The sequence below is a fragment of the Ammospiza nelsoni genome, chromosome 5, assembly GCF_027579445.1.
Source record: "Ammospiza nelsoni isolate bAmmNel1 chromosome 5, bAmmNel1.pri, whole genome shotgun sequence".
NCBI classification, from domain to species: Eukaryota; Metazoa; Chordata; class Aves; order Passeriformes; family Passerellidae; genus Ammospiza; species Ammospiza nelsoni.
In genome coordinates, this window is record NC_080637.1 from 72,077,791 (window position 1) to 72,092,005 (window position 14,215).

At 40.2% G+C, this 14,215-nt stretch overlaps 1 protein-coding gene across 1 annotated transcript; it reads right to left on the bottom strand.

Moving 5' to 3' along the window:
• Positions 1–362: 362 nt before the first annotated feature.
• RERGL (RERG like) lies at positions 363–8,117 on the bottom strand. The gene is made up of 5 exons (XM_059472680.1): positions 8,048–8,117; positions 7,862–7,918; positions 4,757–4,830; positions 3,564–3,712; positions 363–2,441 (listed from the first exon to the last, which is right to left on the bottom strand). Exons 1-5 carry the CDS (start codon positions 8,097–8,099, stop codon positions 2,159–2,161), a joined length of 615 nt encoding a protein of 204 aa, XP_059328663.1. The 5' UTR covers positions 8,100–8,117; the 3' UTR covers positions 363–2,158.
• Positions 8,118–14,215: the final 6,098 nt, after the last annotated feature.

Consider the following 14,215-nt stretch of genomic DNA (forward strand, 5'->3'; position numbering starts at 1 on the left):
TCTATCTGAAAGCCCACATTCCCAGGAATATGAACACAACAAATTGGCCTCTCTGTGGCTGTTTTGACTAATTTTTAAAGGATAAAGCAATATTTTAAAAGGTGCTCTTCACTGCTTAAAGGTAGTGAGGGTTTCTTCATTGTGCTCAGCAAACGCAGCCAGAGTTTCTCTTTGGTGCAAGGGCCTGACTCCCAGATTTACCTTCTCTAGTCTGAATTTCAGATCTGCACAGTGCTTCCCTTTTATAGCAGTCAAAACTCTGTAGCTTTATACCAGAGTAAAGGGAAAACAAAACAAAAATCATTAACACATCCATCTTATATCCAGTTTATTTAATACCAGAGCAGTAAATACAAGTAAGAGTTCTGGAATCTGGCATTGCTAGAGCAAGGTAAAGCTACAACTCAGTTGGTAGTTCTGGAATCCTGTGTGGGCTGGGAATCTGAGGGGTGTATATGAGTAATCTGCACATTCAGTCTCATAGATATTGACCATACACTTAAAATGCTCCTGATATGGCAGAGCAACATCTGCAGGAAAACAAAGCAACCCTGTGCTTGTCAACTGAGAACTATTTCCAATATTTTTAGTCTTATAACAAGTGAAATAAGCAGTACCTTTTGCTTAAAAAAAAGTGATCTTTGGTCAATACAATTAAATGTGCTTTAGTACTATTTTACAACCTTACTGCTAAGATTATATATAAACCTTTTTATGTTGTCTTAAGGTGAACACTCAAAAACTGAAAGTAAAAAAAAATAAAAACTGAAACTTTTTAGTTTCAATGCAGGTAAAATTTCAGAGCAGAGGTAGGCTCCAACTCAGCATCCCACAAAGACTGAATCCCAGCTGTCCCCTGAGTGGCTAGGAGGCAGCAATTCATCTTCAGATCACTTCCCTTTCATAATTTCTGTATGAGAACAGCACTTGCAAACACTCTGGGCTAAGCCCTTATTTAGCTGTCCAGAGTAAGAGCTCTGAATGTCAACTGACAACACGTTTAAACCCAGCTGATGTTTAATATCCACGTCTGAAAGTGTAACCAGCGGTACTCGGTGCTCTCTCTGTGGTATTTCAATTCCACAGCCATGAGTAGCTGTGAGGACATTGGTTATTAGGAAAAACACTCTCTGTGAGCACAGGTCTCACCAGCAGGCTGACCTTTAAATCCTGGAGAACCTGTGTTCCTTACCATGTGCCTTCCAAGCTGCTGCTGCCATCTGAGGTTGAGCAGTCACACCCACCTTGCAGCTAATGAAACTTTTGTTGGAGCTGACAAAAGCTGCTCTGTGGAAGGGATGAACCCAAGCCTTATCCTGGCCCTTGCTGTAAAATTACATCACTCAACAACCACCTTGCCAAAACAGCCCAGCGCTCACTGAGTAAGATTTCACCAACATTTCAGCTCCCTCACTCCTCAACCCTCTCCACTTTCTCTCATCACTCATGGAATAAAGAAAAAAAGATACTGAAACAGGAGACAATACTGCTTTATCTATCTGCTTCCCTACTTCTGGTGCCTCTGCAAGGCAGCTCTGCAGGTAAATACCTTTTGTAGACTTGGTGTCTAAGCATTGAATTCATATGAATTTCAGCAAGTGTAAGGCACACAAGAACCTGAGTTAAATACAAATACACTACCACATGAAGCCTGCAGTATTTTGCTTTTCTTAGTGCAAATGTTCTTGCACACACACAAAAAAACCTACTCAGGATTCTGAAGTAAGATTTTGATCAGCAAGGCTGAGTTTACTGGATATTATGTGGTTTAGTGGTAGACTTGGTAGTGTTTGGTTAATGGCTGGTTTTGATGACTTTAGGGTCTTTTCCAATAGAAGTGAATCTGTGACACTATAGATCTGTTTATACCTCAGTTGCACCTAGAAGCTCTATCCAAGACCATGCTGGTGTTGAATAAATACAGACTAAACCTCTCCTCTGGAGCAGCTCACAGTTTAAATGGCACTGCCCTATACAGTAAATCTGCAGCAGAGCTGAAATAGAAGGTCAGGTCTTCCAGGTCTAGACCCTACTGTCTCCCACCTTTGGTTTCTACTGTCTTACTCCTCCACATATTTACCTTTGGAGGAAATTCAGTGAATCCCAAGAGCTCAGCTCCATTATTTCAGCTTGTTCCAACTTCAGGACTAACCCTCTCTTACACAGATTTCCTCCTCTTCCCAAACACATTGTTGATCAACTTGGCCATTGACTTGGAGCCGCTTGGCCGTCTCTTCTCCTTCACTTTGGAGTTGGCAGTGATGTTCCTCAGCACCTTGGTGAACATTGCCACAACCTCCTGATAGTGCTCTGCTGCTGACAGTTCACAGAATTGGCACTTGTTGTCTATTGCCAGCTTCTGTCCTTCATCCCAGCCAACCTCCCTCATGTGGCATAGATCCTGTTTATTGCCAACCAAAAATACTGATGACTCGACCATCCTGAAATGAAAAAGGTTCCAGTTAGAGAAAAGAGATGCGCAATGCTGTGTTATGTGCTGTGCAAAATTCAGTGTGTATGAAAAGTATGTATGTATAACAGGCATTTCAAAATAACCCATAATGAACTAACCAAACCCCTCACCCTGCCAGGAAGAATTCTAGTTTTCCATTTGTCAAAGGATTATCCGGACAAGCTGTTCTCTACCAGTAGATTTTCGTTTTTGTTTTCTCTACTCAAAGATTTAATGTATTGTTAAATCCACTGCTTTTTTTATGCTCTGTGCTGCTGAGTATATTGTCAGCACCTGGACTTCATGAAGAAGCAACATGATCATTATCTCTATTTGCAGGTCCAAGAAACAGATCAGGGTCAGTGGCATAACTCAGAAAGAAACACAGGAAATCTAATTCCAGGCTTCTGCTAAAATTATTCCTTTTAGAAATTTTTCCTTAATTAAGGAAAAATACTATTTTTCTTCCTTAATATTTCCTTAATTAAGAAAGGTCAGCAGTAAAACAGACAGAAAAATGGGGTTTTTACTTCTCTTCTGATAAAGGTAAGGGATTTCACTCTTGTATTTAGAAAGCACCTCACCTGACTGATGCAGGAATACATACCCCCATCCACACTCACACCTGCAGTTCTGGTGATTTTTTTTTTTTTAATGCTTTCTTTCTTTCCATATGGTCACCCATGTGCACAAATGATGCTGGGGTCATCACCAAAGGCAGTTTAGGAGATATTTGTGGTATTACTTTCCTTTATTGTGGGAAATGTTTTTCTTCACCCTCTGCATTTGTGCATCTCCATTGGTAATGGAGTGGGAAAGTAAAAGCACAGACTGACTGTGCCAGGCTTTTTTACCTGTGTAACACAGCAGAAATGTTTATGACAATAATTAAAACACTAGTTCTGTAAGAAATAAAAACAAAAATCCCAATGTACTTGGGTCTGGATACAGTAAAATTGATTGTAATTTGCCACACATTTTACCCACAGGTACCTTGTTGGCATTGCATTACATCACTTTGTTGCTGCTGGATTTTAATTGCTGCTAGGATAGCCTGCAAGTTCACAAAAGGGTCTTTCTAAGGGGGAAAAAAATAAATAATGCCACTTACTTTTTACAAACTCCTATGTGAGACTCTCGGATCCTGTAGAGCAGGGCCTTGGCAAAGGCAAAGGATGCTCTGTCACTGATGTCATAGACAATGATAAATCCATCAGCCCAGTGGAGCTCATCTGCCAGGGTCAGCTTCCCCTGCTGGGGCTGAAAGAGGTGCAAAAGAACACAGAAAAATAATGTTGCTATTGCCACTCCAGAGCCTTTTCTCTGCTGCTGTGAATGCCAGAACATGGTAACCTTCATTGCAGAAGATATTTAATAGGTCTAGGTACTGGCATAGTGCTGCTCCAAAAGCCTTGTAAATACCCAATATCAAAAATGGCACTTTGGATCACTGATTATGAAACATTTACACCTTGTTTAAGCAGTGAAATTCCACAACCTGTACAGCCATTGCTTAAAATTCTGCAAGGTTACATGAGAGTGAAACACACAGGACATCAACATTTGTGCGTTTTGTAGTTGTAGCTCTGGTTTGCTTGTTCCTAATGTTCTGACTATAGTAAGCTTAAGGATTTTCTTCATTTTTCTTTCCTCTTTGAATTGTTCAAGTTTCAAACACTAATTACCCATATGTTAAATTTCTGAAGAGCTAGGGGGGAAAAAAATCATCTTTCAATCTGCAGTTGAGTTTAATAAATCTAGTGACAAAAGTCACTTGAGTGATATTAGGGTTGTACTAATCCTTGACCCTCTTCACACCAAGAAGCTGCCACACTTCTGATTTCCAGAAAGCAACAGCTTTAAACTGTCCCATTAGGCAAAGGAGTGTCATTTCAAAACTATTTAAAATTAGCTTATTCCTGCACATGACTTGGCAGCAGCTAGCAAGACCATAGGACCTAAAATAGATGGAAAACTGGAAGCTAATCAGAAAAAAAAAATAATCACTTGCTTTGCTAAACAGCCAAAGTTAGGCCTGGTTCCTAGGAAAAAAAAAAAACGAGAACAGACAGCTCAGAGAGTGCTAGCACAAATATGTGCAACCAAAATCTCTCCTGCTAATGGGGAAGTACTCATTAGTTCCAAGCCCCAACAACTATAAAATTTCAGTCTTTAAAAAAAACCCAAAAGAGCGGGCACAAATTCCAGGAATTAAAACTTTGTAACCCCTTGACCCTTTTTACTATGTACACAGGTAATGAAGAACAGCTTTTCTTTATCCTCTTCCTGCTGCTAAATACTTACCTGGGAACAAGGGTCATAAATTTCCAGGTGTATCTGCCTCCCATCCAGGCACAAGTGTTTGGTGTAGATGCATTCTAAGATAGATATTATCCAAAGAAAATCAGTGTTACTGACTGGGCATGACAGTGAAAAGAAAAGGCAAGAGTGAAATTTGATAACACTGAGGATTCCTTGAATACTGGTTATTTGATTGGTTTCCCAAGAAATTTAGAATTCCTTTGTCTCTAATCTGTTTGGGTTTTTTTTTTTTTTTGCAGGTGAGGAAGGTTGTTAGGGAAGGGGGTTTTGTTTGGAAATTTGATAATACTGAGGATTCCCTGAATACTGGTTATTTGATTGGTTTATCAAGCCATTTAGATTTTTTTTTGTCACTGATCTGGTTTCTTTTGGAGGTAAGGAAGGTTGTTAGGGAAAGTTTTTTGTTTGCTTTGTGGTTTTGGTTTTTATGACTGGTTGTCTGCCTTTTTTTCTGAACACACACTGGAAACAAACCTATTGAATTTTGCACCAGTCAACCCCTCAGGCACCAACACCATTCTCTGTGGTGCTCCCATCAAAGTCTTGGTAAGTAAATACTTTCAGACTCTGCTTTTCCTCTTCCAAAACAGAGGTGAGGGGAATTCACAATCCTCACAATCAACTAAATGCTGATCACCATTCAGCTTGATACCAGGGCTCAGGATTATCAAATGTGCAGCTCTGATTCTGCACAGAAGTGTTATTAGCAATAATATTTATTTACTATGGCTTCTGGTGCTTTAAGTTCTCATACTGGGCAGCATTAGACCAAGAGTATTTACAGGACCATGTCCTTAGGATGTAGTCCAAAAATATTTCTGCAGTGTCTCAGATTTAGGACTCTCCACCAGCACTGGGAACTCTACTGCAGACACACCATCACTACTATTTAAAGCAGCAGGATGTTGTGAGCAAGGGTAAGCAGTTTGTGGTTGCCAACAGCCTTTCTACACTGTGATTTGTCATTTTCTGAGCTACAGGGACAAGAATTGGTGTTGACAGTACAGAAAACACACTTAAAACTGTGTAATGAGGGATAGCTCAGTGATCTCTGGAACTCAGCATCTTCAGCATTCCTCATGCTCATCTTAAGAATTCATCTGATGATAAACTATCAGTCCCAAGCATCTCAGGGTACAAAATTTACAGCCCCTTGCTTGTTTTCTTAATTAAACAAACTTTTAATTATTATTATTTTGGCTCCACTAACGGTGGCATGATCTTTATTTTACCACCCCTATTACCACTTTCCTCATCTCTAGAAACAGTGCTAAACTCATCTTCCAACAATCATTTGTTAAAAAATGAAAATGTTCTGGGGGTTTGACATGCCTTTTACAGGACTTGCAGTACTGGAGGCTGGGAACAGAACCTGGTTTTGGTTGTAGGTGGTTTGGAACACACACAGAGCACATAATTTTTTATGTGGTAGCTTAGACCTAGAGCAGCCAGCTGGGACACAAAGTGTCTGCTCACTTTATGTTTGTATAATAACAAATAATGGTAGAGCACACATGAACAATTGTAGCTCTTCCTTCAGAATAAGTTCATTTGGATATATTCTATACAATTCAGCTTAGTGCTTCTTTTCTCTTTGTTACTTACAGATCCTTAGAAGCTACCCTGATTCCTGTGGGAAGGGGAAAAAAAAAAGCATGGAGAGAATCCTTTACTTTAGCAGGGAGAGTGAGGTAGAGGAGGGCAATCTCTGGTCCTTGTTAAGTTTTGGGATTTCTGCCACATCAGCTGGGTTGGCAGCAACACTTCCAGAGTTATTTGTGCATCAGCTGAACGGTATTTCCAGCAGGGGTGTAAAAGTTCAAGTCCTGCTCTGCCACCTTCCTAGATTTAGAAGTGCCTTAATGAAAGTGGCAGAATGGCACCAAAGTGACATTTAATCCCGTGACCAGCCAGGTTTTCCTCAAAGCCACCAAAGCAGCACCCTCCTGCCTCACTGGGGGATCTCGTGAATGCTTTGATTACCCACCCGTGCTGATAAACAATCTGAATATGCCCTGCAGCCGAGGAGGGGATAATCGCTAGAACAGGTCTTGTTTTGGGGGTTTTTAGCATATTTCTTTGCTCTCTTTGATCAAGCTGACTATACCCCACTCTCAGCCTGGTTCTCTTCCCCTTCCCAGCTGCTTTGAGAGCAGCCATCTCCCCCCAACTCACCCCTTCCCTTTTCCCCAGGGCTCACACCCCAGCAGGACCCCCCGCCCATAACAGAGAGGGCATTCCCATCTCCCTGCAAAGTTCTACCCCACCCAAATCCTCCATCAAATCAGTGCTTGGGGAGCCACAAGGGAAAAAAGCACTCACAATGCCTCGTCAGAAAAAAACTTTACAGTTCACAGTAGAAGTAATGGGATATTGTTGAGAGCAGCTGTAAGCAAGAAATGCTACTCCACTTTCTACCATTTAAGCACTTATATCTGCTTTTTTGGAAGCAGTGCTTCTGAAATGCACTCTGCTGTTTAAATCTTTACTTTCAGGATAGGCAAACCAAACTATAGATTGGTGAAAGAGCATGAGTTTTGCAGGTTTCAATAAGACAGATAAAAAAGATGTGATGCATTGTTTTCGTTTGAAAAAGAAGTGAGTTTTTTGGCAGTTTGGCAGTCAAACTAATTAATTATGATATTTGAATATCAGCACTACCACCCTCTTTGCTCATCATTTCTGTTCAGGCACTTTTTCACATAACACTGTACTGTCTTAGCTCTGAGCCATTGCCTCCCCCTAAACACAGTTTCTGTGTCACGTATTTATATCAACATACATCTAGTGCTAGCTCTCTCCAGGGGAAAAACCTCCATCCTTCCATTCCTCCCTTCATCCTTCCATCTATCCCGGCCTCCATTCCTCCACCTATCCCTCCATCCATCCCTCTATCCTTCCATCTATCCCTGCCTCCATTCCTCCCTCTATCCCTCCATCCCTGCCTCCATCCTTCCATCTCTGCCTCCATCTATCCCTCCATCCATCTCCCCATCCATCCCTCTATCTATCCTTCCATCCATCCCTCCCTCCCTGCCTCTGTCTGTCCCTCCATCCATCCCTCCATCCCTCCCTCGGTGCGCTCACCGGCTCCGGACGCGTACTCTCCGATGAATCGCCGGGTCAGGAACCGCACCGCCAGCGCTGCGTGAGGGAAGCAGGGCCAGGATCAGGATTAGCAGAGCCGGGACTATCAAACCCGGGATCAGCGGGGCCTCTCCTCCCCCTGCACCAAACCCCATCCATTCCCTGTTTCCCCCCCTTCACCCTTACCCGATTTGCCGGCCCCGCTGCCGCCCAGCACGGCCACCTTCACCTCGCCCATGGCTCCTCCGCCGCCGCCGCCGCCTGCGCGCCTTTAAAGCGCCTCGGGCGACGCCGCCCCGCAGCCCGCAGCCCTCAGCTCTGCCCGCCTCCTCCCGCCGGGGACGTGCAGCTCCCGAGGACTCTCAGAGGCGCCTTCCTCCTCCTCCTCCTCCTCCTTCACCCCTCCGGTGCCCCCCGGCCGCGCCAGCTTTGTGAGGGGCGCCTTCCTCCTCCGGTGCCCCCCGGCCGCGCCCCCGCCGCGCCAACTTTGTGAGGGGCGCCTTCCTCCCCCTCCTCCTCCTCCTCCTCCTCTCGGTGCGCTCCGGGGATGGGGGGGAAGGAAAACAGGAGAAAACACAAAAGAAAAAAAAAAACCAAAAACCAAAACACTCCCCACGACCAAAAAAAGAAAGACCGGAGGAAAAAAACTCTAAATTAAAGAAAAAAAAAAAAAAAAAAAACACAAAACCCCCCCAAACAAATAAAAAAGAACAAACAAACAAAAAAACCCCAAACAAACAACAAAAAAAAAACCCCACAAAAAAGCCCAAAAAACAAACAAATAAAAACCGGCAGCATAAAAAGCCCAACAAAAAATCCCAAGCAAAAAAAAAAAAAAAAAAAAAACAAAAAATACCCAAAAAACCAAACAAATAAAAAACAGCAAAAAAATAGCAACAACAAAAAACTCAAGGAAAAAAAACAAACAAACAAAAACCAAGCAAAAAACAACAACAAAAAAGCCCAACAACCCAAAAACCCCCAAAACCCAAACAAATAAAAAACAATCAAAAATCCCAACACAAAACCACGAACAAACAAAGAAACCCCCAAAAAACAAAAAAAAAAAAATACAAAACCCAACCTCTGTGTGTGGGGGGGAGTGTGTGTGTGGTTTTGCTCTAAGTTTGTTTTGCAGGCTTGTCATCATTTTATACCAGGAATATGAAAGTGAAGAAACTAAAGTGCTTTTGGGTTGTTTTTTGGTTGGTTGGTTTTTTTTAAGTGATTCTGGGGGTAACTTGCTGTAATTTTTTTGTTTTTAAAAGTATTTGCGCTTGTCTGTTTTCTGCCCCAGGTTTCATAACTCTCACCTAACTCTCACTAAGTCTCTAATCTTGTAAAAACCTTCTGTGGACTTGCCTTTTTGTGCCTGAGATTGTTTTTATTTAGTTTAAATTTGGGGTTATGTGGTGCACAGTGTTCAGCTAAGACTTGCAGTACACCTGTGAAAAGGGAAAATGTGAAACAGCAAAATACTACAGGTCTGGTAGGTGAGGTAGGAACGGCTTATCCCACTGAAAAGACACCTTGTGTCTGCTGTGCCTCTTTTTTTCATGTTCCTCAAGTGCTCTCTAATGTCTATTTGGTTCTGAGCATACACAAAATACATCTGTGCAAAGGTTCACTTAATCCACTGAAATAAGAGATTTACCATCCAGGTTGCTTGTGCTTTTATACTTGTTCTGTTCATGTTTATTTGGTTTATATAATTTTAGTATACTTATTCTGATATTTTTACTCCCTTCTGATGGAGTTGTTGTGAAATTACATAAATTATATAAATCATTCAATGAAGCACTGCTGCAGAGTGCTTGCCAGGGGGTGTTCCAGGTACAAGAGATTTCCATGAGCTCAGGAAAACAGGCAGGGGAGGTGTTTGAATGTGTTTGTTACAGCTGATGGAAATGCTTACTGTGGGAAAAGATATTTAAAAATTAACAGGTGGATGCAGCTTGGATCTAAATTCCCTGCTTAAAAGTTGCTCAGGGCTGGAGGTGTGATCAGAGGATATCAGATAGGATATCTGGTTTGCTTTATGGAGGTTTAGTCACAGAATGGTCTGGGTTGGAAGGGACATTTAAGATCATCCATTTCCAACCTCTGCCTTGGGGGTTGGAAATCTTCCACTGTCCCAGGTTGCTCAGAGCCCCTTCCAGCCTGGCCTTGGACACTTCCAGGGATGGGACAGCCACAGCTTCTCTGGCAACCTGTGGTAACCACCTTCACCATTCCCAGGGTAAAGAATTTTTCCCTAATACCCTATCTAACCCTACCATCTTTCAGTTTGACCCATTCCCCCTTGTCCTGTTCTGCTATTGCTTGCTCACAAGACAAAAGTTACGAAAATGTCTAAAAGAACTTTGGTCTGACTTTTTTTGGCTGTTTTAAGATTTGCTTTTGGAATAGCAGGATGCTGAGATCACTAGGCTTGAGCCAGTATTAGTGCAAAAGGCACAACTTGGTGTTTTGCTGTTCCATATACATTGAAACCACTGCAACAGGACACTGAGACTTTACAGGAAGCTTAGAATAAATATTGAGGGTATGGCAGCTTGTTAAAAATCAAATGCTGTGGTAGTAAGTGTTGAACTTAAGATGTGATTTGTCCAAATTCTTATTCCATACCCTCAGCAAAGGGAAGAACAGAATCCAGGTCTCTGTTCTCATTATTTGAACTTAACTCCATAAACACATCCCTTGCCTAAACAGCAGATACGATGACCAAATTAGGGTGTTGCACATGTTAAAGAATGTACTGCCTGGGACTTTTTATTTCTTTTAGTAAAACAAAAAAAGAAAAGCCAAGAAGACTAAGATCATTTGTTGTGCGTATTTGGTAATCATATAACTTAGAGCATTAGAGAAATGAAGTTTAATTGAAGATTAAACAATGTGAACATTTCTTTTCTGAAAGACTGTTTTTCTCCGGCCCTTCCTAGAACTTAGTGGAACTGAGAAAATTTATAGTGTGAGGAACTCCTGAATACCCACTTTTCTGTCAATATTCTATTATTACTGCTGCATTTTCATTTTCCAATGAAAATTAATTAATTAATTGATTTTTTTTTTGTAATTTACATTAAAAGTTAAATACTGTATAGAGGAAGTTATTGATAATATCAGTAGAAATTTTTAAAAAAAATCTGTTTCTGTTTTTGAATTTGCCAGAAAGGAATATCACTTACTGACATAATTCTAAGTGTTTGACATTTTTATGCCTCTTTTAGCATTGGAAAAAATAGTTACTTTCCAGATATGCTTAGGAAAGGATAAGACAGGGAATATTATCCTAAAATAATTAAACAGTCTTGTGACAGAGAAATATTTATTTAAGATTTAAAAAACCCAGGCTCAAGTACCTGACTTGAATCAAATAACAATTTAAAATTCCAAATTCTGTTTCTTACATCTCAGGTGATTGCAAAACTCTTCAGGGATGAAACCAGTTTTTATTCTCTGTCACAGATGTTATTTATACAAGAAATTAAAAACAACCAAGCAACTCCCCCAAAGAATCTCCCAAAACAAAAACAGCTGTGGTAAAAAGTGCTGCAAGACACCATGACATTTCAGGGAAGATTAACCTTTGCCACCAAGTCTTTTGGTACGATGTTTTTTTGATTTTTTTTTTCTTTTTTCTTTACCTAAATTTCCATCTCTGATTTGATAAAAATTATGACCAAAGAAAATTTTTGGTCATTTGAGTGTTTACATGTGAAAAAGAGGAAAAGGAAAGGAAAGACTGACTGAGCTGTCAGAAAAATGACACAAAAATACATAGTGAAAAAACTTATATAATTTCCATCAGTTGGGAAAACAAAACCTGTGAACTTGCATTCTACAAGCAATTAAGACTTGACTTATTTTAGGAAAGAACAAAAAGATAGTGCTTCATTTAATTAATGTATTTTTTGTTTATTTAATCAGTTGGGAAAAAGATATGGGGGCTTGTGATATGAAGAGGATGTGGTATATTAGAAAATTTGTACAAACTGCATTTACATATTTTTTCTCGTAGTCTAGAAACAAGTGTCCCATACACAAAAATTGAGGGAACTACAACTGAAGGCTTCCCCCTGAAATACATGGAAGAAATAGGGGCCTGGAAACAGATGATACAAGGAAAATATTAGATTAGAATCTTTCCCTGCACAGTGAACTTTGAAATTAATGGAAGAGACATTAGAAATTAATTAATTAATTAATAAAATGAATACCTTTGCGGGGCTGCAAATGACACCCAGACTGTTTCTGCTGTGATGGCCAAGGCTTTCCAGTGATCAGTGATGTTTGGTGAGTCTGCTTGGTGGTGAAAGTCCCGCTGAAAGTTCCCAAATAAGTCACGAGGAGATAAACCAGTGTTTGAATTCGCAGCATTTTAACCATTCTGCAGCAAGATGCTGGCACAAACGTCCTTATCTCAGGTGAACACATGAGATAAGCTGATCTGTAAGGGGAGCCAGGTCTTTCTGCACGGGGAGTGTTGAGCTATAAAGTCTTGGCCTCTGCTTGGGGCCCTTCAGGTTTAATGTCAGCTCTTTGAATACTCAGAAAAGGCTCAGGTTGCCTCCATGGGTTCAGAGATGAAGGGAGGCTCCAGCTGAGCATCTTCCCTGTCGTTGTCAATTCTCCCCACTCTCCAAATCAGATCTTGTGCATTTTTTGATTGTAGATACAGTCTGAAGAATCTTTGAACAGTATCTATGAAGCAGAGGACATCTTTTTTCCTTGCTAGAAATCCATTGCTTGAATCATTATGGGGTGTGAGAGGAAGGCACACAGATTCTTTTTGAAGACTTCACGTTTTCTTACTTTATATTTAATGTATTATTTGGTGTTTGCCTCTGTTATGTGTTAAAATATTTATCTGTGAGTTACATGGCATCAACTCCAGTGACTCTGAGCAGAACTGCCCTTGGAAAACTGGCTCTTACTTGAGGTTTTTAATAAGCTTCTGATACTAAAGCAATGATTTGGCTTAAAAATTTCTGGCCTGTTTTTCTAATTATTTTCTAAAATTAATAATATTTTTTCTAATTATTTTCTAATATTTTCATTTAATGCTACTTAATATCTTTCTAATTGCAGTTTCCTCAGAATAATGTGCTTATAGTCCAAGTGCTCAGGCATAGAGTTCTATTGCAGATAAAAATGATAATAAGTAGATATTTTGGTTATTTTTTTGTATGTAGATAAAAACTGAGGTTATGAGCGGGTTTTTATAATCCAAATTCCTAGTAATAATTATATTGTTGATGTACTTTTTGAACTTTTCTCTGTTTGGGCAATGTAAATTGTAACAGTTGAGTGTGGCCAGTGTTATTTTCAGGTTCTCCCTAAGGGTTTTGTTTTGCTTGGTGCAGTAGATAATGCAAACAGTTCAGGGCTAGAATTACTAATTAGAGGTATTGCCATTAGAAATAAAACAAAAGGCTTGAAATATTTTTCTTGGTCTCAAATCTAGCAGGACATGGTCTGACTCAAGTTTGTCTTGATTGTACCACACTAAACATATATCAGGCAAGGACCTATTTACAGGATAGATCTTACACCTTTCTGGCTTATGAATAAAAAGAGAAAAATACAACATATTCACTTCAAGTTTTTGGGTTTGGGTTGTATTTAGCTGGTTTTTTTCATTTTTTTTTTTTTGTTTTTCTTGTTTTGTTTTCCCTGAGAGCAATGTGTAAATTTATTACTGACATTCTCTGGACTTTCTTTGGCTGTGAGAAGTTCTAGCAGACAGGCTCTTATGAGAAATTTATAAATTATTTTGTTTTCATGCACACTGTGAGGATAATGGTAGTAAAAAAAAAAGAAAAAATCCAAGGTAGCAGTAGGATTCTGGAATTCAGGAATAGAAACAAACCCCAGGTATATAACACTGCAGAGCATATTGTGTAGGCACTAATGGGGATTATGACTGTGAGGAAAAAATACCTCAGGGTTTAACATCTGAATCTTGAATTGTTTTGGATGCTTTGTGTGCCCACAGCTGTTGACTGCTGCTGAAGAAAGCAGGAGGGAAAAGGAGAATAGAAACACCCGTTCATCAGCAGGTATTTTCATGTAAATACCCAGTTGCAGACAGTTCATTTCAGAATTAGTTCATTGGAATTTTAATTAGCTGAGGTTCTATATGAAGCTTTAATTAGTGTATAGAAAACTGTAGCTGCTCAGAACACACTTATGTGGTGCTGACAACTCAGTGTGTGGGGTGGGAAGAATCTCTGTCTCCAGTGGAGCTGAACAATTTGGAAAAGATGCACTGAAAGCCAGGAACCAAGCAGGCTCTTACTGCATGGATTTGCAAAAGCAGGCAAACCAAACAGGGAAAAAAACATCCATTTT

Bases quoted from the DNA above. Each gene is read 5' to 3' on its own strand.
- RERGL (XM_059472680.1), bottom strand. From the start codon at position 8,099: ATGGGCGAGGTGAAGGTGGCCGTGCTGGGCGGCAGCGGGGCCGGCAAA. The intron at 7,919-8,047 runs GTAAGGGTGAAG...TCCCTCACGCAG, and splicing joins CAGCGGGGCCGGCAAATCGG to CGCTGGCGGTGCGGTTCCTG. The intron at 2,442-3,563 runs GTAAGTGGCATT...TTTTCATTTCAG, and splicing joins CACATAGGAGTTTGTAAAAA to GATGGTCGAGTCATCAGTAT.